General features: G+C 39.0%; 1 protein-coding gene across 2 annotated transcripts; it reads left to right on the top strand.

Moving 5' to 3' along the window:
- Window positions 1–23: 23 nt before the first annotated feature.
- LOC121246152 (MLO-like protein 1) lies at window positions 24–26254 on the top strand. 2 transcript variants are annotated; one of them, XM_041144173.1, is made up of 14 exons: window positions 27–338; window positions 474–727; window positions 3703–3819; window positions 3913–3973; window positions 4215–4312; window positions 5198–5272; window positions 5376–5464; window positions 6983–7032; window positions 8792–8832; window positions 15191–15400; window positions 15505–15515; window positions 25440–25496; window positions 25611–25671; window positions 25760–26254. In XM_041144173.1, exons 1-14 carry the CDS (start codon window positions 155–157, stop codon window positions 25988–25990), a joined length of 1539 nt encoding a protein of 512 aa, XP_041000107.1. In that variant the 5' UTR covers window positions 27–154; the 3' UTR covers window positions 25991–26254. The 2 variants fall into 2 exon arrangements, with proteins under 2 accessions (XP_041000108.1, XP_041000107.1); XM_041144174.1 differs by lacking the exon at window positions 3703–3819 and having other exon boundaries at window positions 24–338.
- Window positions 26255–27978: the final 1724 nt, after the last annotated feature.

The raw sequence follows: 27978 nt of genomic DNA, 5'->3' as shown, positions 1-27978 counted from the left end.
TGCTAAATACAATAAGTGTGGTTGCACTTCCGGGGAATATAGTAGGGGTAACGCAGTGGGGACTGGGGGAGACACGGACAGAGAGAGTGACAGAGAGAGAGAGAGAGAGAGAGAGAGCGGTGGGGAGAGGACTCAGAAGAGGAAATTGGAAAGGATGAGCGGAGGTGAAGGAGAAGAGGCTACGTTAGAGTACACACCAACATGGGTGGTGGCCGCTGTTTGCACGGTAATCGTCGCCATTTCTCTTGCTGTGGAGCGCCTTATCCACTTCACCGGAAAAAAATTGCAGCAGAAGAACCAGAAACCCCTCTTCGAAGCCTTACAAAAAGTTAAAGAAGGTCTCCCACTTCTGCATTTTCTTCTTCTTCTTCTTCTTCTCTCTCTCTCTCTCTCGGTCTCTCCTTTTTTTTTTTTTTTTTTTTTTGCGAGTTTGGTACACTGAAATAAATATCTGTGGTGTTACTTGAGAGCAGAATTGATGATATTGGGGTTCATATCGCTGCTTCTGACGGTGTTTCAGAACACGATCTCCAAAATCTGCGTCCCGGAGGACTTGACCCGTCACATGCTTCCGTGTAAACTCGAGGAAGGAGGGCAGGAAGAATCCATTACTAATGCCACCACTGCCCATTTCGGGAGCTTCTTTGTGTCCACCATTTCGGGCAAAGCCAGGAGGCTTCTCTCTGAGGAAGTTTCGTCTTCCAAGACCAGTTACTGCAGCCGAAAGGTAACGTTAAGAGTTCAGTGATTATGATTTTCTTACGTGATGCTTAAAATCGAATTTTTTTATGTATAAAATTAACAATATTCGTGTCCCGGTATTTGTTTTGATTTGATAAAAGTAATGCACTGGTTTCACAAAAGAACAAATGGTGGCTATCGTAACGAACCATTCGTTTATAGGGATTCTAAGAAGAGCATATGATTCTTGTTAAATATTTAGTCATACCCATTTTTTAACTATATCTCTCACATATGGGACACTGGAATCCGCTCTATAATATTAAACCGTAGCATGGTGGACTGGAACATGCCGTGCGATTGAATTAGAAACAGTTGAGGACAATCTTGTAATATTTTGAAACGTCGTCATTTTCTGTATGTAGTTTGGTACTTATCAGTGGTATCATCTATGAGGTAGCAACTGCTAAAAGTTAACACGGCATCTAGTCACTTCGAAGCCACTTTCTCATGTTTCAGCTCTGAATTTCTTATAGATAAATAGATGATGCAGTGAAAGTATAGGAGAAAGTATAGACAGTTTAAAGAATCAGAACTAAGTGTCTTTATGTAGAACGTGAACCATATGTTCCATATTATTGCGCTTCTTGTAGACCTTGTCTTTGTTTTATCTGTTTCCAAATCTGGTTTAACTTTCCACTGAAGTAAGAGTTCCTAGGCTGCGAGTCTGTTATTAATCTTGGTTGAGAATGGAAAGGGAGGGAAGAATTAGAGAAAGCAGGAGGATAATCCTGAGCAGGAACTAACTAAACACTTTCACTTGTTTTGGAGTCTTGGTTTCATATTGTGTGGCTTGGCATTAATTACTTCTTTTAAAAAATCTTATGCATGGATAACCTTCACAAAGTTTTTTGCATCCATATGATTGCCTTGTCTTACACTAGATTATTTTTTGTAAAGTTTGAGAAACCAAAAACCTCCAATAACACTAAGTGAAACAATGTTTTAGTTAGACTGTACAATTTAGGTTGAAAAGGGTTGGGTTGGAGTACATATTTTCGGCGTGCAATTATTTAGGATTTTATGTTTGGTGTGTGAACACATTCATAAAAATGATCAGCACTCACTTTATTGTGGGTGGGTTTCCAGATAAATTATTATTTTTCCCTTTTTGATCATTCCACCTTAGTTACAAACATCTTTCATGAGTCGCAATGCTACCTTTGTTGCCCTCATCCTGAAGAAATTGGGGGAGATTAAGGACTTTCTTCCTACAAACTCAGTGGGAGGCATTTATAAAATTATTTCCGAAGTCCTAGCTAACAAGATGAAGAGAGTGTTGGAGAAGGTTATATCCAAAACCCGGAATGCTTTTAATCATTGGGAGCAGTATGGAAATCATAATAAAACATAAGTATTGAGGATTGCTTCCCCATTTGTAATGTGGTCTATCTAGAAGGAATTCAGCACCTGTAGTTTGAAGGCCTTGTTTGTGTTTGCAAGTATTCTCAGGTATTCTTAGATATTTCCTTCCCAGATATCATTCAAACATAAAAACACTTTTCAATTTCAAATCTTCAACTTTTGCATCCAATTATTACCTAATCATTACAAATTACCCAAAATTTTAAACCAAACACAAAAAACAATACATTTGAATTTATGACCCATTGTCCTCATTTAACTTTATAATATTTTTATTTAACTTTTTCTCTCTTATTTTCCAAAACTCAATAAAGCATCTTAACTCAAACAAGTTCACTACTATTCACAAACCATTTCACTACTATTTGCAGATATTCTGAGATCTTCCAAGTGTCCAAACGAGCTCTAAGAGAAAGGTGGTATAAATGCTAGCCAATATGTTCAAAACCCTCTACACCTGGATAGAAGATCATAACAGCTTTTGTATTTCTACGTTCTTTGAATTTATGACCCATTGTTCTTTATCTTTCCTCTAAGTGGGTCTTTCTCTTGTATACTTCATGTATATTCAGGTTGCGCTCCTTTGCGCTTCCACTAAATTGACTTGTAAAAAGGGGGTTGTTTATTTATTTTTATAATTTGGTTCGTAGGCATTAAGAAGAACAGGAGTAGGTATCTTCTATTCCCTCTTAAGATTTTGTGTGTGGTTGTTCTTAGATTAGTTGCTTTATTAACTGAATCAGAATGGCTAATGAAAAGCATGTAATATCTTGGTTCGAATATAGGAAGGTGGTGAAGGAGATCCCACATTACTTGGGAGGGAGAAGCTCATGCCGTTTATTATGATTCCAAAGGGCTTTAGATGTAATCTTGGCTAGTCATTTAGGAGTGTAAGCCTAGATATGGCTTGGGCTTTCTTTAGGTCGTTATAAATGCTTTTAAACCTCTAATGTCCACTTCTGGCCATTCCATCACAAGTGGTACAATTTAAGTCTCACACGTCAAAGAAAGTACATGAAAGACAAAGGAGTTTTTGTCCTTTGTTTATTCAAGCTGCGGCTGTCTTTTCCTTTTCTTTCTACTTATGCATGAAAATGTATGAAGTGGTTGATTTCATGGTTGTGCGCTCTTTCCCGATTAAGTGAGATCTGCTAAGGGTAAACAGAACTGTAGGATATTTTTTTTTAAATATTTTTTATTTGCTTACACTGTTGACAGATATCTTATTGTTTTTTTCCCTGTTTAAAGATGTAATCATAAGTTTGGAGTTGAAATCACAGGCATTCTGCTCAATAGTCAGATTTGCAATTTTCCTTTTCCCTTATTTCTTCCTCTTCTTGTTCTACTTGTTCTTCTTCCTCTTCTTTTTTAATGTCATGTATATTCTGGTCCTAGCCACCTCCTATCCTAGCCAATCGATTTCTAATTTTGACTATGAAATCAAACTACTGCATGGAGTACTTCATGCTTTACATTTTATTGTTTATTTTTAGGGGCTTAATAATATATTGGTGTGTACTTTCTTGGTGGTTTATTGTGATTATAGCTGCTCAAATGGGGCAGAATTATGGGATCTAATTGTTTTTCCCCTTCTAGAAAAAGGTACCACTGTTATCTGTAGAAGCTCTGCACCATCTGCATATCTTTATCTTCGTCCTAGCCATTGTCCATGTGACCTTCTGTGCTCTCACTATGGTTTTTGGAGGTGCAAGGGTGAGCATCTGGTATGCTTCTTCTACTGCTTTCTCTTATACAATAACTGGTTTTTTAATGTTTTTCTCTTTCCTCTAAATGTTTCACAAATAGATTCGCCAATGGAAAAACTGTGAGGATGAAATTGCTAAAGAGAATTATGACCCAAATCAAGGTAATTATCATGTGCTATGGTTCTGTAAACTTTCGAAAGAAAAAGGTTCAAGTCAGTCAACCCCATGAAGCCCTATATGGGATTACCTTCCTCTTGATTGACTAATTAAAATAGTAAAGAGAGCTGTCTGACTGAACTTTCTCATTTCAGTCTCAGTAAGATTATCTGGCTGCTATAATTATTAATGTTGTTGTTGTTGTTATATGCCCATTGCTTATAATTTCTGCTTGTGATGGTGCAGTTATGAAAACAAAAACAGTTACCCATGTCCACCAACATGCTTTCATAAAGGATCATTTTCTGGGTATTGGTAAAAACACAGCTCTGCTGGGTTGGTTGGTAAGTTACTGTCTTATTTATATAATTGATCTGTCTGCTGTATCTTCTGTTGGATTGGGTTAGGTAATAGAATCTACCTGCCATATGCTCTGTGAATGCTATAAGCTTGGAAAATAAGATCATGTTCAAAGATTTTCCTTGTTCATGCAACATGTGAGAATTAACATAAAATTTTGCTTGCCTACATGAATGGGACTTGTGTGCATTTGAGATAGCATTTTATGTTTTAGCTTAGAATTATTGGATTTTGTTCCTGGGGCAACCAGTAATTTTTTATATTGGTCCTCTTTCGGCTGGCATATATTACCAAGCCTCGCTAGGAGAGGAACCCTGTTTGGGGGTTTGTCCTACTTGTTTTGAAAGTGAGATTACCACTGGCTTTAAGAAGAGGGAAAGATCACTCCTTAATGCAGCATTAATCTTATATATGATGACACCAGACACACCTTGGTATTTCCAGCTGCCAATCAAGGCTAGTGGAGTGAAGAGGGCCAAAAAACGTGAGCTGCATGGCGCGAGCCTTATTGAAAGAAAAGGCACCTTAATACAGATTGTCTGGAAAGAAGGAACAACAGTGATGCAGAGGAAAAAGTATGTCATAGGAATTATAAGTTATGAGATAAAGAATAAAATGGTAGGGCTTGCTTTTATGTTTTTCTCAGGAGGGATAGGTAGCAACTCATAATAAAGTCTGTCAAGACTATCAGGCATATCATCCCCTATGCTGATTTTTTAAAAGCTACATAGAGAACTGATATAGGACCTTTCAAGTCATGATCCTTGGGTTTGAACCACAAAATATTTATGATGAGCATGCTGATTATCAGTTTGTTAAGTGAAATTGACCCGTTGACCATTCTTCCAATCTTTTTCTCTCCTCTTCAGCATTCTTTTGTCAAGCAATTTTATGCATCTGTGACAAAATCAGACTACAAGACACTACGGCTAGGTTTTATCATGGTAAGATATCCAATATGAGGTGGCAGTTGACTTGTCGATTTCCATTATAGTTTTCCATTTTCTCTAACAGGAATTCTTTTGTATATTTAATATTTCTGTGTAGACCCATTGCAGAGGAAACCCCAAGTTTAATTTTCACAAATACATGATGCGTGCACTTGAAGATGATTTTAAGCAAGTTGTTGGGATAAGGCAAGTAATGCCGTAGAATACCTTGTGATTTCAAAGCATGTTACGGCTAGTAATTTATTTTCATTCTACAATGGGATTCTTATTCTTAACCGTTATTTTTAAAACAAATGGTTCAGATTTTACTGCCTTCGCATTTATCACACTTAAAAAAATTTTAATTTATTTGCGAGTAAGTCTCTATTGTTGTATCTATTGATGTCAACAATCTTTGAAGCATTTAATTTTTTTTTTTTTGTAAATTGCTTTTTATAGTAGTAAATACTGGTGGTAAAACCTGGACCATTTGATATGAAAATAAGGAATATTTGGTCGATAACCCCCTTGTGCAATTTTGTTCAGGAATAACACTTTGTGATCCCAAGTTTTGAATCAAGCCCTCTGTTATGATTTCCGTTCACTCTAGTTAATGGAAAACATGTGGCAGTCCCATAGACTGTTATGTGGAAAATTAGTTTTTCTTATTTAAAAAATAAATCAAAATAAAAAAAGGAAAAATTGGTCAGTAACTCCCTATACTTCTCTCCGATTGGGATTTTACCCCCATACATCTTTTGTTTGATGAATAACCCCTGTGCTATGAAAAACTTGAGATTTGCCCCCTCCGTTACTAATTCCGTCGATCTGGCTTAATAGAAAACACATGGCAGTCTTATTGACAGCCATGTGGAAACTGAGATTTAAAAAAAAAATTATTCTAAATACATAAAAGTACAAAGAAAAAAATTTAAAATAAAAGGATGGGCATCCCCTCCCTGCCAGGCCACAAGGGGGCTGTACCTGGGCTATTCCATGGTGGCCCATGCCTGGGGACCAACATGGGGTGGCTGGATTTGGCCCCCTGTGGTGGCCCAGGTCTTGGTCATGGGGTGCATACTGAAATTCTTTTTTTAAAAGAAAAACTTTGGTATATTTTGGAATATGAATTTCCAAGTGGCATTATGTAAGATTTTCATGTGTTTTCTGTTAAGTGAAATGGATGGAATTAGTAACGGAGGGGCCAATTCTCGAGTTTGTCATAGCGGCGGTTATTGTTAAAACAAATTGGCAAGGGACGAATCTCAATCAGGGCAAAGCACATGGAGTTACTGATCAAATTTTCAATATTAAATTTATACTTTTAAAATAAAAATAACAGGAACGAAAGGAACAACGCTAGGCAGCTGGACCACCAGCCACTTGGTAGCCATGGCTTTTGCCAGCTCGGGTTGGCTGAGGTGGTGGCCATAAGAAAACTAATTTTCCATGTGGCAGTCCCACAGCTGACATGTGTTTTTTGTTAATTGGGATGAACGGAAATGCTAATGGAGGGGCCTTATTCAAGACTTGTGATAACACTCTCCGTGTTATTCCTAAAACAAAATGCACAAGGGGCTAAGCTCAAATAGGCCTAAGCATAGGGGGTTATTGATAAAATATTATTAAAAATAATGTTTAGGATTTTAGAAACTTCGCTGTAGAGATAATGTAGATGATCCTTATCTAAGTGTTAATTTTCTGGCTTGTCTTTTTTTCTTGCAGTTGGTATCTTTGGGTATTTGTGGTCATCTTTCTGTTGATGAATATCAACGGTATGCTACTGCTTTCCTGTAACTTGGATACTTGAAATCTCAATGAGCAATGATGTTGCATGCTTTGTTATCCTGTATCTACTTATATTGACAACAGAGAATTTGTTTTAATTATTTTAGGTTGTTTTCTGAAAGAAGTTTCAACTTACTTTGTTAACTTGAGGGATAGAAAAGTCGCAGTGTTAAAGGCTTAAGATACAACTGGAAAAAAAACTGATAATCAAATGCCACATTCAAGCAAAAGAGCTCAACTAAGACTTGTTTTGACCGTTTGGTTCAGCTATATTGATCATGCTATAACAATTCCTCTGCATTGGTTCATTTTCTTCTTAAGGATATGCTACCAACTCCAGCCATTTCTTAATACCTTGGTACATTGCTTTCTCATGTCTTCATCTTTACAGTACTTTTCCTAATTAGTAATGTCATTGGTAATTATGTCAATTCATTACCACAATGAACTTGGAGTCATCATCGCCAAGTTTTTGTCTTTGTTTCATTTTCTTGTCTGAATAATATCCTATGCTGCTGTTTTTCCCCCTTTTAGTAATAAAAGAAGTATGATTGTCCAGTAATCAGTTGATGGAAGAAAGAAGGTCTCATATATCAGTTGAGAAAGCATGGTATTATTATAATAGATTGGTGCTTTATGTGCGAAAGAAATGGAGAGTCAGTGGACAATCTTCTTCTTCACTGTGATGTGGTTAAGGTTTTGTGGGATGAGATTTTTGCTAGGCTTGACATTGCTTGGGTGATGCATAGGAGAGTGGTGAATCTTTTGGGTTGTTGGAGAGGGATTCAGGGCAATCGTCAAATTGCGGCTGTTTGGAAGATGGTGTCATTATCAATGTTTTGAATACCGTACCGGACAGCGTACCGGTCAAGGCACTGGAACGAAATATTTCGGTACCGGTACCGTTTCGGGATAGCGTTTCGGGATAACGTTTCGGGATAGTCGATCTATAAATAAATTATATATATCAATATATATAAAAATTATATTCTAAAATAATAGTCTATATATAAATAAATTATATACAAATACATATATATATATAAATTATAAATAGTCTAGTCTGAATTGAGGGTTAAAAAATAAGTTTGTAATTTGAAAAAACGAAAAAAAAAAAAAAAAAAAAAACACAGGCCGAAATATCGGCCGGTACCGGCCGAAATATAGGCCGGTACAGGCCGAAATTGAGGCCGGTATGACCGGTACCGGCCGGTACGGCCGGTATTTTGGCCGGTACGGAACAGGTATAGTACCTGTACCGGCCGGACGGCCGAAACGAAAAATTTCGGCCATACCGGCCGGTACGGTACGAAATTTAAATCTTTGGTCATTATGTCTTATGTGGTGTACTTGGAATGAGAGGAATGGTCGCTGTTTTGACAATAGAAAATGATTGATGGGAGGGTTTAGAGATTTTTTTCTTCCATACGTTGTTATTTTGGGCTTCGGCTATTGTATTGGATGGGACTAAATTTAATGACTTTCATGCTGTTTTTCACAGCTCTTAGCTTGTAATTAGGTGTTCTTCTCTTGTATACTTTCTATGTACTCAGGCTATGCCTAATTATGTGGATTAGTAAATTTTTCTTATATATAAAAAAAATTAGACTTTCTTATGATGCTGAGGAAAAATTAACGCTTATGTTGTTAATGGTATCTACCATCTTCTCTTGCTTTTATGTCATAACGAGCTATATGAGGAGAATTACTTGCAACCAACTATCCATTCTGGTTTCACTTTTGCAGGTTGGCATACGTATTTCTGGATAGCGTTCATTCCTTTCATTGTGAGTAGTCTTGATATGTCCCTCAAGTTTTGCATCTCATGCAAATTTGATTATTTTCTTAACTGTTTGCCATTATTTAGTTTGAACCCCTCATACTATAAATACAAGCAGTATATTATGGAGATTAAAAAGGCAGGTCTTTGAAGTGACGCAAAATGACTTAAAAAAACTTGTTCAACCAATAAATGAAATAATCCCAGTATATATATATATATAGTATGTTTCCTAGTCAACTTACCCTGTGTGATATAATAAATTCTTGTTTTCCATTCGTGTGACCAGGCCATCTTCCAGGCAGTTCAAGTAATTTATCAGAAGGGCAATTGTTCAATACAAATTATGCTAAAAAAGTTTAACTAAAGACGGTGACAATAAAATAAGACGTGATGGGGAAGTTAATGAGCTCTAGCTTGAATAACACCTTGCCCTTTAAAAGCTGGGTAGAGGGAGAAACAAGATAAGATAGCAAAAGTTTTTTTTTTTCTTTTATCTACTGGACATTTGTTTTGATAAGTAACCTATTGGATATTTTGAAGCCAATAACATCTGATTATACTGGATGTAAGTTGTAATGAAATTGGTTACTTTGATACTATTGACTACAATTTCTATTTTGATTTGTTGGTCTCCCTACTATTTTTATCTTTCCTACGATGATCCATTAAGCTATACAAAAACTCTATGTGCAATCATTTTTGCGTACTCCTTGCACACTTCACTAATGTGATTGGTTACATCACTTTTTTTTAATATAAAATAACTGTTTTGGCCAATCACATTAGTGGAGTGCACAAAGAGTATGCAAAAGTGACTGTATGTAGCAAAACTCTAAGTTATATTAATAATGAAATACAGATGTTCAAAGTTCAAACTGATTTTCTCCTCCCTAATACATTTTATGTTTAGGATCTAACTATTGGTTTTTCTTCTCATTGTCAACCATCAATTAAGTTTCACTTTTGATACTGCACTATCTTTTGGGGGGGAGGGGGATAAATCTTGTGTCTTGCTCATAAATTACCATCAGAATGCAATTCTCCATTTGGGTTCATTTTTCTGTTAGATGAAAATTTGAAGGTTACACAGTAGATGAGATACTTCCTGATGTCTGCCATATTTATGAATTTCGAATCTGCTTTATGATATTGGCTTTTTATGCATGGTCTTATTTACGTGGGTGCCATCCCTCTTCCCACCCTTTATTGAAATTTGTTTCTTATGTGTCAAAAAGAGAGAAAAAATAAAAATAAAAGATAAGGGAAAAAAAAAAAAGTGCTATCATCCTTTGAAGCTATGACTTAAGAAAGTACCAAAGACCTTTTCAGAGTATCCGTTTCTTATCAAGCAATGATATTATGGTATAATCAGCAGCTTATTTGGTTGAAATTCTTTAAATGAATGATACAAACATTTACTGCTTGCATTTAGCCATTCCTTAAATGACTGATATTGCTTTTATTAGGTATCTGCATTTAGGTTGTGGAGACCTTTCTATCTTCATAAGCATCACTTCGTTGAGAGTTTTAACCTTGTTCCTCACATTCAATGGTTATGATTTCTGGCAATCAGTGACATCACATGGGCTATTATCCTTTTTTTAGCTCTCCCTCTTCCTATTATAATTATCAGGTTTATTCTTAATGCATGTGCTATTCGATAGGCTTGTTATAGTATAAGGTGTATGCATGCACATTTTGGCCTGTTAATTAGTAGTAGTTTTTTTTTTTTTTTTTTATAAGTAAGAATCTTTATTGAAAAGAATGAAACTAGGCAATGCCCAAGTACACAGGAAGTATACAAAGTGAGACACCTAATTACATTCTAGTGAGCTGAAAAGAAGATAGAAACTCATGGACATTCCCACCGTTCAGTACAATAGCAGAAAACCACTGTAAAAGAGAGAATACAAATAAATTCCAGATTTCCCCCACTGCACGCTCCTTCTTGTTGAAACACCTATCATTCCTTTCGGACCATAAACATCACATTAAGCACAAAGGTATCATTCGCCACACTGCTGCCAGTTGACTGCTATTGTGCCTTCTGTTCCAGCACACTAGTAGTTCCACCACACTCTTAGGCATTACCCAGCTCAACCCAGCTCTATTGAGAATACCAGCCTATAACTCCCCAGCCACCTCACAATGTAGAAGCAAGTGATCTATCGATTCCCCATTCCTTTTACACATGTAGCACCATTTCATGACCACCATACCCTGCTTCCTTAGATTATCAACCGTCAATATCTTCCCAAGTGCAGCTGTCCAAGTAAAAAACGCAACTTTAGACGGCACTAAAGCCTTCCAAATGCTCTTCCACGGAAAGAATGTGGGTTGTTGAACTGTCAAAGCCTTATAAAAAGATTTGACAGTAAACTTTTTTCACCCCGTGTGTATCCACAACATACAATCACCTCCATTACCTCCTAACTTTGCTGAATACAGGTAGCTAAAAAAATCTGCCATTTCTTCAAGTTCCCAATCTTGAGCATTTCTAGTAAAAATGACATTCCAAGTTACCATCCCATTTGCACTACACAACAAATCTGAAACTGCAGCTTGCTGATTTTCTGCCAAATTAAAAACAACTGGAAAAACAGTGTAAAGAGGGCTCTCCCCACTCCAAGCATCGAATCAAAAGCGGGTTCTTACTCCATCACCCACCTCAAACTTAATATGTTTCTCAAAAGTGTTCCACCCCTTTCTAATAAACTTCCATAAACTTACTCCATAAGACCCCCTACCCTCCTTAGAGCATCATCTCCCCCACACACTACCATACTTGTGATCAATAACCGCTCTCCACAACGAGTTCTCTTCCATTTGATACCTCCACAAGCACTTCCCTAGGAGTGCCTTATTAAAAGTACTCAAATTTCGCACCCCTAGCCCACCATTCACAATTGGACAGTTCACCCTTGGCCAACTTACAAGGTGAAATTTAGTTTTCTCCCCCATGCCACCCCACAAGAATGCTCTAAACAACTTTTCAATCCGGTTTGCCACACACCGGTAATGGGAATAAAGAAAGATAGTATGTAGGGAGATTGGAGAGGGTACTTTTGATAAGAGTTAATCTCCCCCCCCCCCTCCCCCCCCCCCGCCCCCCCCCCCCTCCCCCCCCTCCCCCCCCCCCCCCCCCCCCCCCCCCCCCCCCCCCCCCCCCCCCCCCCCCCCCCCCCCTAAATGACGCCCCCAAAGGGAAGTCCAAGATATTTCATAGGAAGAGAGGCAATTTTACAACCCAACAACTCTGCTAGAGTAGCAATATTACTCACATCCCCCATCAGTACCAACTCCGACTTCCCCAAGTTCACCTTGAGTCCCAAAACCGCTTCAAAGCACAACAGAACCGCCCTTAGAGCTTAAATCTGTTCACTAACGACATCACAAAAGATGAGTGTATCATCTGCAAAAAAAGCAAGTGGGAGATGGAGCTGACACCATTACTATTGTTTCCCACCGAAAAACTTGCAAGAAATCCCCCCCTTACTGCAGCCTCCACCATGCGGCTAAAAGCCTCCATCACTATAACAAAAAGGAAAGGTAATAGTGGATCCCCTTGACGCAAACCCCTCGAAGTATGAATAAAGCCACAAGATTTTCCGTTGACTAATACCGAGAACTGAGCGGTCGAAACACAATGTTTAACCCATTCACACCACCTATCTCCAAGGCCACATCTTCTAAGCATATAGAAAAGAAAGTCCCAACACACATGGTCATAAGCCTTTTCCATGTCTAGCTTGCAAAGGAACCGTGGAAGGCCTTCTCTTAACCGGCTGTCCAAACACTCATTAGCTATCAAAACTAAGTCCAAAATTTGCCAACCTCAAACGAAAGCATTTTGAGATTTGGAAATGAGTGTGTCCATCACCAAACTCGTACGATTAGCTAATACCTTTGAAATGATTTTGTAGATCCCACCTACTAAGCTAATAGGCCGGAAGTATTTCAAGTCATGGGCGCTGGCTATCTCTGGGATGAGTGCAATGAACGTAGCATTTAATGACTTCTCAAAGCTAAGATTAGAATGAAAGGCATGGAAAATCTGCATCGCTTCCTCCTTCACTATATCCCAACACTTTTGAAAGAAAGCCATAGAAAAACCATCCAGACCCGGGATTTTATCTTTGCATATACCTCTCACCACTTGATGCACCTCCTCTTCATCAAACGGTCTCTCCATCCAACTTGCAACATCTGGATCCAGTTGGTCAAAACTTAAGCCGTCAAGTTTGGGACGCCACTCTACTTTTTCAGCTAAGAGATCCTCATCATACTGCACTATATGATCTTGCATCTCTTCGGGGGAATGTAACACATTTGAACCTAAGTGAAGTACTTCAATAGCGTTGTTGCGCCTATGAGAATTGGCCACTTTGTGAAAAAACTTAGTGCATTTATCTCCCTCCTTCAACCAAAGCACCCTTGATTTTTGCCTCCAAGATATTTCTTCCATCAACAAGACTTTCTCAATTTCGGTCACCACCACATTATTCCTTAACAAAGAATCTTCATTAACATCCCCTTCCTCCAATGCTTGCAACTCATCCCAGTGAATATCTTTCTGCACTTCCGTGTGTTGAAAGACTTCCTCATTCCACTTCTTTAGGTCGGCCTTTAGAGTTTTTAGTTTACCTGCCACTATGAAGTTAGGGGTACCCTCAAAAGAAAAAGCTTCCCACCAAGCCCAAGCCCTTCTCCACAAAGCCTTCAACTTCCAACCACATATTCTCAAATTTGAAAGGACACCTACCCCCATGAATTCCTCCGCAATCAAGAAACATTGAAAAATGATCGGAACATACCCGTGGCAACCTTTTTTGGCATAGGTCTGGAAAATGTGACTCCCACAAAGAAGAGACTCAAAATCTATCCAACATTGACCACCCTCTACTGTTGGACCAAGTATAGTCCCTCCCAACCAAAGGAAGATCCACAAGATTTAGATAAAAAATCATCTCTGAGAAGTCTTCCATTGCTCTTGTCGTCGTAGATGCCCCCGCCCTCTCACTAGGGTGCCTAACAATATTGAAATCCCCACAAAAAATCCAAGGTAAATCCCATAAAGAATATAGACCCGCCAACTCCTTCCACAGAGAGCTTATATCACTATCCACATTAGGCCCATACACCCCCGCAAAAGCCCTCTTCCACCCATCCTCAATATTCCTAAAAATTACAGCCATTGAATAATACCCGGTACATTCCTCTACCATCTCCACCACTCTCTTATCCCACATCATCAACACACCTCCCGAAGCCCCTGGCGAAGCTAAGTGCACCATCCCACAAATGAACACCCCCAGAAACTGTGAATAATGTTTCTATCAATACCTCTCAACTTGGTCTCTTGCAAGCAAACAATGTTAATTTTCCAGCTACGAAGAAGAGATCTAATGCGAAGACGTTTATTCACGTCATTGATCCCTCTTACATTTCAAGACATTATTTTAGACTTTATTATCAATAGTAAACTCCCTCCCTTTGGCTCCATCTCTCCCCGAAGTTCCCTCCTTATTGTCATAGTTAATAGAGCAATGCAGTCGTCTCAACTCTCTCTCCTTTTGAACTGTTGACTTCATGGCCGTGGATCGACCAGCTTCTATAGCTACTAAAAGAGCCATGAATTGTTCTTCATAGCCATCACATGATAGTCCCACCCAACCTTGAAGCTCCTCCACTTTTTTTAACACCCAATCTGATGCTCTAGTTGCAATCTGGGTGGGAAGCATCTGTAACGGTGACGGACTACCCATCTCCTCCTCATCACTGTCTACTGCAAATACCTCCATCTGTAGATCAGAATCTACCACCTCTTTTACAGATTCTGTATGAAAATCTGCAGACACCTCCCAAGACTGTCTGCTACCCTCAAAATTCAACAAGTGTTTCAACAGGCTAGTACCCTCATCCCCTAGCCTTCTCTCCTTTCCCGCAGAAGCCACCTGGGCTGTCTTTTCCAGTGATCTTTCCACCAATTCCCCTTCCTCAAAATCCTGCGCATAGGGCCCCACCACTAGCCCTCCCGAGGCTTCCTCAGAGACAATCGGGACTTGCTGAGCCTTGGATGGAACCATCGGCTTGAGAGTACTGATTGCAGGAGCCTTGAGACAACTTGCTGACCCATTGATTCTTGAAAACTTCTGTGTGCGCGCCATATCTGGTAAGCTGGCCCCCGTTGACGGTGCTACCACCTTCGCTGGCCTGATCTGTGTTGAATCCGACCCCTCAAACCCAGTAGTTCGTTTTAAATAGCATATAAAGAACGTGTTTGTGCATGTATATTGGACTTTCATTGCTTTTGTCCTTTTCTTTTTATCCACTCCTATGCTGCTAATTCATTTATATCTCAGCTTCTACTTGCTGTGGGGACTAAGCTGGAGCATGTAATAACCCAGTTGGCTCAGGAGGTTGCCGAGAAACATGTGGCCATAGAAGGTGAATTGGTAGTTCAGCCATCAGATGAGCACTTTTGGTTTGGACGGCCACGCGTTGTCCTCTTTCTGATCCATTTTATCCTTTTCCAAAATTCTTTTGAGATTGCATTTTTTTTCTGGATATGGGTAAGAAGTTCTTCAAGCACCATGTACCATATCTTTCAATATTAAAAAATGTCAGTAATTGAGATGGAACGTAGTTAACCTGTTGAAATTTTCAACACATGTAGGTGCAATATGGCTTTGTGTAACACCCCCTTCCCGTAGATTAGGTGTGTCACGTGTTTTTCAAAAAATAAACCCGGTAATAGATCCCATAATTTCATAATAAAAAAAAACTGAACTTTTATTATGCGGAAAAATGTCTAATAAAACTGTCTTCCAAAACATTAAATAAAATAAACTGAAATAAATCCATGTCATAAAAACATGTTTATTTTAGAAAGTCTGTACTAAAAATAAATGCTCCTTCTACTCCTGGCCTGCCTGCTCGTAATCATCATCTTCACCTGGGTGGTTAAAAACATGAAAACAAACTAAAATGAGTCGATGACTCAGTAAGAAATCTATCACAACGTAAACGTAATAAACATAAGATTTTCATAAGAACTTTCATGCTGAGCTTAAAAAAAAATTCATGACTGTTCATACTGATGCTTATGCTATGTATGACTGTTTTAACTGAATTAACTGACTGATCTGACTGATTTAACTGATTTATCTGACTTATCTGACCGGCCAACACACTTAACCCTGTGTGCAAGGTTGTGCACCAGCCCCACATCCCGCTGCAGCAAGGGGAACTGCTGATAGTATTCTAGCATACTATGGTGGACCACGACTGAGTTCATGGCTTGCACACCACCCTGAAACTGAACTGCATTGGTACCATGCATCTGAATGGCCATCTTATTAACTGATCTGAACTTATCTTACACTTGAAATTAAGATGGCTTACGTGTCTTATACACATGAGATGCATGACATATTACATACATAATCATAAATTCTGAATTTAAACATGATGCGGAATGACATGGTCGTATGTTATGCTAGATGACATGCTTGCATATGACATGAGCGGTTCATAAATAGTGGCTATCAATGAACTGGCTTGGATAATACATACATATAAGCTAACTGTGATGATCCTAATTTATGATCAAAATTTACTTACCTCGCTGCGTGTCTTCTTGAATAATACTTCGTAACTTGAGACCTATATTCAATAAATAACTATCACTAAATTGTTTGGAAATAAATAAATGCTAATATCTTACTTAACTAATTTCGAAATTCTAAAATATAGTCAACCAATATTTGTTTAACACTAAAATCAATAATTCATAGTATTTAAATTACTTAAAATACTAATTTATAATTTAGTAGAAATACTCGAGCTATTTTAAAATAATTCACAAAAAAAAACTTAAATTCTTAAACTAAGTTTCATTTCTCAACATAATTATTAAATCTTATAAGAAACTTAACAAATTCCACTAAATTCTTAACATAGAAATTTTATTAAAATCTTACTAAATTGACAAAGGAAATTTAACTCAAATATTAGACTTAACATTATTCTTTAAAAACATATTTCTAATTCTTTAAACATTTTTATTAAAAAATGAACCTTTAATTAACTATATTTATTTAATAACTCAACTAGTAATATTAAACTCAATAAAATTCACTAAAATAATTATTGAAATAAAATAAGATCAAGTCTAACTTAAAATATAAGTTCAATCAAACATTATTATAATCTGCAAAAAGTCAAAACTCTGGCCCATAACATAAAACTATAATACAAGAGCCCAACAAAAAATGAGCTCAACACTCGCACAAGGCCTAGGGCCCAAAGCCCATCAAAAGAAACCCACGGGTTCAACAAAAACCCGAAACCCACAGCTTAACACAAGAAACAGAGAGTTCGAGAGAGAGAGAGAGAGAGGATCTGCGATGGTGGCTCACCGAGGGAGAGGAGCTGAGGCGATGGCGGCGCTGGTGGCTGGGAGTGACAGGCGGCGCGACTGAGGGCTCCTAAGGTGGTCGGCGCCGAGAGAGAGAAAGAGAGAGAGAGTTTAGAGAGAGGAACTACTAAACCGAAACCAAGAGAGAGAGAGAGAGAGAGCTGTGGCGGCCGAGGCCTTACCGGAAGGGAGTGGGTGAGCTGGGGCTGAGCTGGTCGGCAATTTCTGGTTCCACGGGTGGTGCTTTGATGTCCTATGGTGGTCGGCGGCGGTTGGAAGAATCTAAGGCTTAAACGACAGTGTTTTGGTACTCTGGGTGTTTCAGAAATAGATGCTAAGGAGTGGCTCACGAGATACTCCTCTCGTACGAGGTAAGCGATATTTATAATGGTAGGTGATAGAGAATTAGAGAAACCCTAGAAGAGCATAGACGTGCATGAGTAGAGGAAATACACGGCACTAGAGTTGGTGTTCCACTAGGACGCTAGCAAAACAAACAAAATCACCGAGAGAAACACACGGGTTGGGTGGTTTGAAGCTTTCAAACAGAGGCTAACAAAGTGATGAGGTTCGGTGACTAGAACAAAAATTTAAACTTTAAATTTCAAAACAAAACCGTAGTAACAAAATCTGATACTCTTTAGAAATCCTTATTAAAACAAAACTCTAACAAATCATAAATAGCAACTATAATAGAAAATATAAAGATAAAGTAAATATAAATTCTGATAAAACTAAAATCATAAAAATATAAATTCTAAAATAAAAGTTTACTAGAAAAATTTACTTATATAACCTAAAATCAAAACTGGTATGTCACAAATCCCCCCCCCTAAAAGGAAATCTCGTCCTCGAGATGGAACGTACCTTGATTTAAATAAGTCGGGGTACTTCTCTCTCATGTCTTCTTCGTTTTCCCAAGTAGCTTCTTTCTCACTGTGGTGACTCCAAAGTACTTTAACCATTGGAATGGTTCTGCGTCGCAGCACTTGGGCCTTCTGTGCTAATATTCTCACTGGAACTTCTTCATAGCTGAGGTCGTCACGAATCTGAAGTGGCTCATACTCCAAAACATGCGCAGGATCGAGGACATACTTCCGTAGCATAGAGACATGAAACACGTTATGCACTGTCGATAAGTGAGGTGGAAGTGCCAGTCTGTAGGCTGCAGCACCTATTCTTTCTAAGATCTCAAAGGGGCCTATGTACCTCGGGCTTAGCTTCCCCTTTTTACCAAAACGCATTACCCCTTTCATCGGTGCAACTTTCAAGAATACTTTATCTTCTGTATCAAACTCTAGTTCTCGTCGTCTCTGGTTGGCATACTTCTTCTGTCGCTCTTGTGCTATGGCGAGCTTCTTTCTGATAACTGATATTTTCTCACACATGTCTTGTATAATTTCTTGTCCCAAAATCCTCCTTTCTCCTACTTCATCCCAGTAGAGTGGTGACCTACACTTACGCCCATAGAGAACTTCATACGGTGCTGCCTGAATACTTTCCTGATAACTGTTGTTATAAGCGAACTCAATAAGGGGTAGATACTTAATCCAACTACCCTTAAATTCCATCACACACGCTCTAAGCATGTCTTCTAGGATCTGAATCGTCCTCTCTGATTGACCATCTGTCTGAGGATGAAAAGCCGTGCTGTAGGTCAAATGAGTTCCCAACTCCTTCTGTACCTTCCTCCAGAAAACCGAAGTGAAGCGGGTATCTCTGTCAGAGATGATCTTAGATGGTATCCCATGTAATCTGACAATCTCTCTAACGTACAATTCTGCCAGTCTATCCATAGAGTACGTCATCTGAATGGGAATAAAATGGGCTGATTTTGATAGTCGATCAACAATCACCCATGCTGCATCTTGACCTCCTAACGCTTTTGGAAACCCTGAAACAAAGTCCATCCCAATCTCATCCCAGGTCCACACTGGTATAGGGAGTGGCTGCAGTGTACCCGAGGGTCTCTGATGCTCTGCCTTGACTTGTTGACATGTCAGACACTGTGCTACATATGCCACTATCTCTCGCTTCATCCCACACCACCAAAAGTGTTGTTTCAGATCCCGATACATCTTGGTGCTCCCCGGATGAACTGTGTAGAGTGAACGATGAGCTTCTCTCAAGATCAAATCTTTGATTACTCTATCTTTGGGTACACATAATCTTCCTCTAAATCTCAAAGTGCCATCATCTGACACTAGAAAATCAGGTCTCTTACCCTCTGCTATCTCTTCTTTAATCTTCATCAATTCTGTATCACTTGCTTGGGCGTCCTTAATTTGATCTATCAATGTTGAACCTAGTGTCAAGCTATTCATCCTAGCTTGAGTGTCCTGAATTACCTCAATGCCAGCTCGCTCCATGTCTAGTAGAATATGCCTCTGAGGAGTGAACATCGTAGCCAGGGTGCCAGAGGATGACTTCCGACTAAGAGCATCTGCTACGACGTTTGCTTTACCAGGATGGTAGTTAATATTGCAGTCATAGTCCTTCAGAAGTTCCAACCACCTCCGTTGTCTCATATTCAATTCTTTCTGTGTGAAGAAATATTTCAGACTCTTATGATCGGTATAAATCTCGCACTTTTCACCATAAAGATAATGTCTCCATATCTTCAAGGCAAAAACCACTGCTGCAAGCTCCAGATCATGGGTTGGGTAATTCTGCTCATAACTCTTTAGTTGTCGGGAAGCGTATGAAATAACCTTCCCATTCTGCATTAAAACACAACCCAAACCCTTTAGTGAAGCATCACTGTATATAACAAATCCTCCATCTCCCGAAGGAACTGTAAGAACTGGTGCTGACACTAATCTTTTCTTCAATTCTTGGAAGCTGTCCTCACACTCACCTGTCCATAGGAACTTCTCATCCTTTCTTGTCAACTTTGTCATCGGAGCTGCAATACTTGAAAAGCCTTCTATAAATCTTCTATAGTAACCAGCGAGGCCTAAGAAACTTCGTACCTCACTGACATTACTAGGCTTTGCCCACTTTACCACTGCCTCAACCTTTGCTGGGTCCACTGAAATTCCTTTTGCTGATACCACGTGTCCCAAAAAGGAAATCTCTTGTAACCAAAACTCACATTTCTTAAATTTTGCATACAACTTCTTTTCTCTTAGTGTTTGAAGGGCAATCCTCAAATGTTCCTCATGCTCAGCGCTACTCCGAGAATAAATAAGAATATCATCGATAAAAACTATCACAAACTGGTCCAGATAATCCTTAAATACCCTATTCATAAGATCCATGAAGGCTGCGGGGGCATTAGTTAGACCAAACGGCATAACAAGGAATTCATAGTGTCCATACCGTGTCCGGAAGGCTGTCTTCTGCACATCTGTCTCCTTAACTTTCAACTGGTGATAACCGGATCGCAAATCTATTTTAGAAAAGACTTGGGCTCCCTGAAGTTGATCAAATAAGTCATCAATCCGGGGTAGAGGGTATCTGTTCTTGATAGTTACTTTATTCAACTCCCTGTAGTCAATACATAAACGCATAGACCCATCCTTCTTCTTCACGAAAAGTACTGGAGCACCCCATGGAGAAACACTGGGGCGTATGAAACCTTTCTCTAGTAACTCTTGCAATTGATCCTTGAGTTCCCTTAACTCAACTGGAGCCATACGGTAGGGTGCTTTAGATATAGGCACTGTTCCTGGAGTGAGATCAATCGCGAACTCCACTTCTCTATCCTGTGGTAACCCTGGAAGATCTTCAGGAAATACATCTTTAAAATCTCTAACCACGCTTATGTCTTCAATCTTGAGTCCATCTTCGGGTGGTAAGATCAAACTTGCTAGAAATCCCGTGCACCCTTGTCTCAAAAGTCGGGTGGCCTGCAAAGCTGAGATTACACGAGGAGGGGAACTTCCTCGTACTGACTGAAAACTAAACTCCTCCCCATCTGTGGATTTAAATACTACTCTCTTATTAAAGCAATCCACACAGGCATGGTTCCGAGATAGCCAGTCCATTCCCAGAATCACGTCAAATCCGGACATATCAAAAACGATCAAGTCCGCAGGTAGAATTCTCCCTTGAATCTCTATCGGACATCCAATTAGCACGGAATCACAAATAATGTACTCTCCCGAGGGCGTAGCAACAGTCATGCTAGGTTCTAGTGGTTCCGGTAACTTCTCAGTCAAAGGTGCATAATGATTTGATATGAAAGAATGAGTAGCACCAGAGTCGAATAAAATGGAGGCATGTCGTGAAAACAATGATAATGTGCCTAGATGAATGTCATAACAACTTAGAGCTATCAGGATCATGCAATTTTTTTCATCATTCTAAAAAGATATCTAAATTTAGGAAAAACGAAAGGTACCTGTGACTACATCATTTGATGCCTCAGCATCAACAGGGGTGAGGGTATAAACTCTTGCCGTAGCTTGCATCCTCTGTCCTCCATTCCTACCTGGTTCCCCAGGTTTCTTAATTGGGCAGTCCCGAGCTAGATGGTTTGGCTTTCCGCACTTGAAGCACACGTTCTGGCCATACATACACTTTCCCAAATGTCGCTTTCCACATGTTGCACACGTGGGGTAAGTCTGCCCTGCTGGTGGTGGCCTTTGACGATTCTCGATGTGAGGCCTCTTGTCCTTATGCGACACTGTCTGGAGTTGTTGTTGTTGCTGGCGCTTCCTTTGATTGTTGTACTCAAAGCTTTCTTGGAGGTCTTCTTCAGCAATGGTAGCTCGGGTGACTAGCTCCGTGAAACTCCGAATCCTGAGAGTACGCACACGTTCTCGAATCCTACGATCCAGCCCGCGCTCGAATTTCTCAGCTTTCTTTTCCTCATCTGGAATTAAGTAACTGGCGAAACGGGAAAGCTCCATGAATTTCGTAGCATACTGTGCTACCGTCATCGTTCCTTGAGTAAGGTCCATAAATTCGCGAGCTCTCGACTCCCGAAGGGTCCGTGGGAAAAAGTGATCTAGAAAGATCCTCTTGAAATGATCCCAAGTAATGGGGACTGCTTCCCCTAATTCCAGCTGCACCAAAGCTCGAGTCGACTTCCACCACTTGTTTGCCATGTCAGTCAAATGGTAAGTGGCATATTTCACCTTCTGATCATCCGTGCAGTAGAGCGCTTCGAAAATCTGCTCCATACGCTCAATCCAGCTTTCCGCATCCAAGGAATTCAGTCTGCCATCGAAAGTAGGGGGATGCTGGCGGGAAAATTGCTCCAAGGTACAACCGGCCTGTGGAGCTCTAGGCGCCATAAATTGGCCGCTAACCATTGACTGGAAGAACTGGGTAGCAGCAGCTACGAGAGGGTCCGGAGTATCATTCTGATTAGATCCAGAGGATCCCTCCCGGTTTGGGTGATTTCTAGTGCCGGGGGCCATGATCTACGTTAAGATGTCATAATAACAATTATCTACTATTTGATAAGAACGTAAACAAAATAATGACAATGAAACAAACTACACTGATGGTTCTAACTAGTAAAAACTATAAAATATTCAACCGTAAACAAACCTGGATTACTCGCGAGCAGGCTAGGAGCATCCTAGGAACTTTAACTAAAAATTTTCAAAATTTTTTTTTTTTTTTTTTTTTTTTTTTTTTTTTTTTTTTTTTTTGAAAAGTCTACAGAATCAACCTGGCTCTGATACCAAATTGTAACACCCCCTTCCCGTAGATTAGGTGTGTCACGTGTTTTTCAAAAAATAAACCCGGTAATAGATCCCATAATTTCATAATAAAAAAAAACTGAACTTTTATTATGCGGAAAAATGTCTAATAAAACTGTCTTCCAAAACATTAAATAAAATAAACTGAAATAAATCCATGTCATAAAAACATGTTTATTTTAGAAAGTCTGTACTAAAAATAAATGCTCCTTCTACTCCTGGCCTGCCTGCTCGTAATCATCATCTTCACCTGGGTGGTTAAAAACATGAAAACAAACTAAAATGAGTCGATGACTCAGTAAGAAATCTATCACAACGTAAACGTAATAAACATAAGATTTTCATAAGAACTTTCATGCTGAGCTTAAAAAAAAATTCATGACTGTTCATACTGATGCTTATGCTATGTATGACTGTTTTAACTGAATTAACTGACTGATCTGACTGATTTAACTGATTTATCTGACTTATCTGACCGGCCAACACACTTAACCCTGTGTGCAAGGTTGTGCACCAGCCCCACATCCCGCTGCAGCAAGGGGAACTGCTGATAGTATTCTAGCATACTATGGTGGACCACGACTGAGTTCATGGCTTGCACACCACCCTGAAACTGAACTGCATTGGTACCATGCATCTGAATGGCCATCTTATTAACTGATCTGAACTTATCTTACACTTGAAATTAAGATGGCTTACGTGTCTTATACACATGAGATGCATGACATATTACATACATAATCATAAATTCTGAATTTAAACATGATGCGGAATGACATGGTCGTATGTTATGCTAGATGACATGCTTGCATATGACATGAGCGGTTCATAAATAGTGGCTATCAATGAACTGGCTTGGATAATACATACATATAAGCTAACTGTGATGATCCTAATTTATGATCAAAATTTACTTACCTCGCTGCGTGTCTTCTTGAATAATACTTCGTAACTTGAGACCTATATTCAATAAATAACTATCACTAAATTGTTTGGAAATAAATAAATGCTAATATCTTACTTAACTAATTTCGAAATTCTAAAATATAGTCAACCAATATTTGTTTAACACTAAAATCAATAATTCATAGTATTTAAATTACTTAAAATACTAATTTATAATTTAGTAGAAATACTCGAGCTATTTTAAAATAATTCACAAAAAAAAACTTAAATTCTTAAACTAAGTTTCATTTCTCAACATAATTATTAAATCTTATAAGAAACTTAACAAATTCCACTAAATTCTTAACATAGAAATTTTATTAAAATCTTACTAAATTGACAAAGGAAATTTAACTCAAATATTAGACTTAACATTATTCTTTAAAAACATATTTCTAATTCTTTAAACATTTTTATTAAAAAATGAACCTTTAATTAACTATATTTATTTAATAACTCAACTAGTAATATTAAACTCAATAAAATTCACTAAAATAATTATTGAAATAAAATAAGATCAAGTCTAACTTAAAATATAAGTTCAATCAAACATTATTATAATCTGCAAAAAGTCAAAACTCTGGCCCATAACATAAAACTATAATACAAGAGCCCAACAAAAAATGAGCTCAACACTCGCACAAGGCCTAGGGCCCAAAGCCCATCAAAAGAAACCCACGGGTTCAACAAAAACCCGAAACCCACAGCTTAACACAAGAAACAGAGAGTTCGAGAGAGAGAGAGAGAGAGGATCTGCGATGGTGGCTCACCGAGGGAGAGGAGCTGAGGCGATGGCGGCGCTGGTGGCTGGGAGTGACAGGCGGCGCGACTGAGGGCTCCTAAGGTGGTCGGCGCCGAGAGAGAGAAAGAGAGAGAGAGTTTAGAGAGAGGAACTACTAAACCGAAACCAAGAGAGAGAGAGAGAGAGAGCTGTGGCGGCCGAGGCCTTACCGGAAGGGAGTGGGTGAGCTGGGGCTGAGCTGGTCGGCAATTTCTGGTTCCACGGGTGGTGCTTTGATGTCCTATGGTGGTCGGCGGCGGTTGGAAGAATCTAAGGCTTAAACGACAGTGTTTTGGTACTCTGGGTGTTTCAGAAATAGATGCTAAGGAGTGGCTCACGAGATACTCCTCTCGTACGAGGTAAGCGATATTTATAATGGTAGGTGATAGAGAATTAGAGAAACCCTAGAAGAGCATAGACGTGCATGAGTAGAGGAAATACACGGCACTAGAGTTGGTGTTCCACTAGGACGCTAGCAAAACAAACAAAATCACCGAGAGAAACACACGGGTTGGGTGGTTTGAAGCTTTCAAACAGAGGCTAACAAAGTGATGAGGTTCGGTGACTAGAACAAAAATTTAAACTTTAAATTTCAAAACAAAACCGTAGTAACAAAATCTGATACTCTTTAGAAATCCTTATTAAAACAAAACTCTAACAAATCATAAATAGCAACTATAATAGAAAATATAAAGATAAAGTAAATATAAATTCTGATAAAACTAAAATCATAAAAATATAAATTCTAAAATAAAAGTTTACTAGAAAAATTTACTTATATAACCTAAAATCAAAACTGGTATGTCACACTTTGACTCTTGCATAATGGGACAAGTTCGTTATATTGTCCCAAGGCTCATCATTGGGTATAAATGAAAGACCCTCTTCTACTTTTTCTTCAGTGTGAGATTACTGTGTAGGATCTTCTGTGCCCGAGTGCTAAAATGTGTCTTTTTAAACTTTTTGCTGTTTTAATCTAGGGTCTTCATTCAAGTGTTCTGTAGTTACAGCACCCTTCCACTTTATGCCATTGTCACACAGGTGCTTTGAGTTTCTGTTAAAACAAGAATTCATTTTCTTTTTCTCCCTCGAACAGTGTAACTAACCTGATTTCTGCATTTAAATGAAGATGGGGAGTAATTTCAAGAAGTCTATCTTTGATGAGCATGTGCAAGCCGGTCTTGTTGGTTGGGCTCAGAAGGTGAAGAAGAAAAAGGGATTAAAAGCGGCTAACAATGACTCTGGCCAAGGAAGTTCACATGAAAGTACTACTGTGGGAATTCAGATGGGGGCCGTCTTTCGTAAGGCGTCTACACCAGAGGAGATCCAGCCTGCGCCTGGTCCTGAAGGGTCAAAATGAGCAGTACCATTCATCTAGGACCCTGGTACGTCACTGGAAAAGGTCAGGCGAAACATAATCATTAGTATTATCTTTCTGGCTTAAAACGAAGGATTAAACAATAGACTTTTTTTTTTTTTATGTCAGCCTATCTGTGAATGTATTTATATTTTTCTTTTCAGGAAAAAGGTTTAGAGTGTTGCTCTCAAAACTGAAGATTACAGCATGTCGTCATTTTTGTAATTTTTGTTTGTAATTTTTATGCCACCAGCCTATTATGCAGCATATGTTTTTTTTTATTTATAAGTCATTTTTGCCCTCAAGATTACAAATGGCAACTCCATGCCGAACACTTTCTTCTCCTCCTCCAGCATGTCCTTCTCCCATCTCCAGAGTCTTGGAGTTGTACTTGGTGTTGAAGTCTGAGCTCCTCCATGCCCCGACATTTTGATTTTACTGAAGATTCTTGCCTATAGGGGGTCGAGTGGGTATACTCCATCCTCTCTCTCTCTCTCATGCACAAAACCATTCGCCCTTCACATTCCCAGTACACCTAGGTCATGGAGGACCTTTTGGTACAATAAGCCTTAATGGAGCAAGTTAATCTCACAATCGTAATATGCCCGGCTGATTTTCATAAGGTATATTAAGAGGGATTTTTAGGGCCCTTTGGTTTACGCTTGAATTTTAGTTTTCGAAAAACAAAAAGGAAAAATGAGGATGGCGAAGTCTCAGGTATGGCAACCAGCTCTGCTAAGGTATACGTTTGTGAAGCTAATAAGCCGAATACCACAGTCGAAAATTCGTTGTATGCAACTAGAGCTATAAAGATCGGAGAGAGAGAGAGAGAGAGAGAGATTACCTTCCTCTGCCAATGACCAGAGTGCTACCCAGTTGAAGAACAACCAAGAAGAAAATTGTATGCTATAGTCAGAAATTGGGGGGGGCGGAAGAAAAGGTGAGGGGGTTTCTGACAATAAAAAGGACAAGAGAATCATAGGGAGAGAGAACCATAAGGGTGAGGGGAAGGTGGTTTCTTACTGTAAAAGAGATGAGAAACATAGGAGAGAGAGATGCAACGAGGAAGGGGCTTTAGCCCAGTTGAACCGTGAAGTGGCGCACCCTAACCGAGTGTGCAGTGTATTACGGGTTAATTGGCTTCTGAGTAGCATTGCTCACTCACCTAAATTTTACACCACACCTGCTAACGTGTAATTTTTTCCCTCTTGCTAACGTAAACCCACGTTTAGTTCCTCCCGAATTCAAGGTTTTCGAAATTTTGTTCTCCATGTGCCAAATCCGTTCTCCCCTCCATCTCTCTTGTGTATGTGGTGTCATCTGCCGTCTGGGGCCGCCGAGGAAAGAACACTCCCCTTCCACTCATCCCCACTCCCTCCACAGCTTCATTCCCCTAATGCCGAGGAAAGTTGACACGAAAGTTGCTTTGTGTTGTGGTTGGTGTTGTTTTCCATTTCACATGTAAATTTCATGTATTTTTGTTTCTAATTTTTCTTTTGCTGTTTTTCGTGGATCTTGGTTGGTGTTTTTGGTTGATGAATTTTGTGGATTTTGGTTGCTGATTTTAGTTGCTGATTTTTCTGTTTGGAGGATCTGTGGTTGGTTGTGGATTTTGGTTGCTGATTTTTTGATGAATTATGGTAATTTTTGGTTGATTTTTTGTTTATGTTACTCAGGATGAGAATGCAAAATTTGCACACTTTAAACCGTTGTGTATCAAGATCCCAACAAAACACTGATTTTTTTTTTTGGAAAAATAATAATTTATAGACAAAAATAAACACAACTTTAGTAATATATAGACAAGATTTGGTGACCTATTTTTTCCTTGCAGTAGCTGCGTCATATTTATGCAAATACATGGAACCCTATATTTTCCTTACAGTAGGTACGCCCCATTTTCTTGCCCCAAGAATTCTTGATGATCCAATATGGCCTATTGCAGTATATAGTTCAAGAAAACTTTAAAATGCGAGCCTTTTCTCTGCTCT

The sequence above is a fragment of the Juglans microcarpa x Juglans regia genome, chromosome 1S, assembly GCF_004785595.1.
Source record: "Juglans microcarpa x Juglans regia isolate MS1-56 chromosome 1S, Jm3101_v1.0, whole genome shotgun sequence".
Lineage (NCBI taxonomy): Eukaryota > Viridiplantae > Streptophyta > Magnoliopsida > Fagales > Juglandaceae > Juglans > Juglans microcarpa x Juglans regia.
The sequence above is the reverse complement of the archived record's forward strand: the minus strand, read 5'-3'. Positions and strand labels throughout refer to the sequence as shown.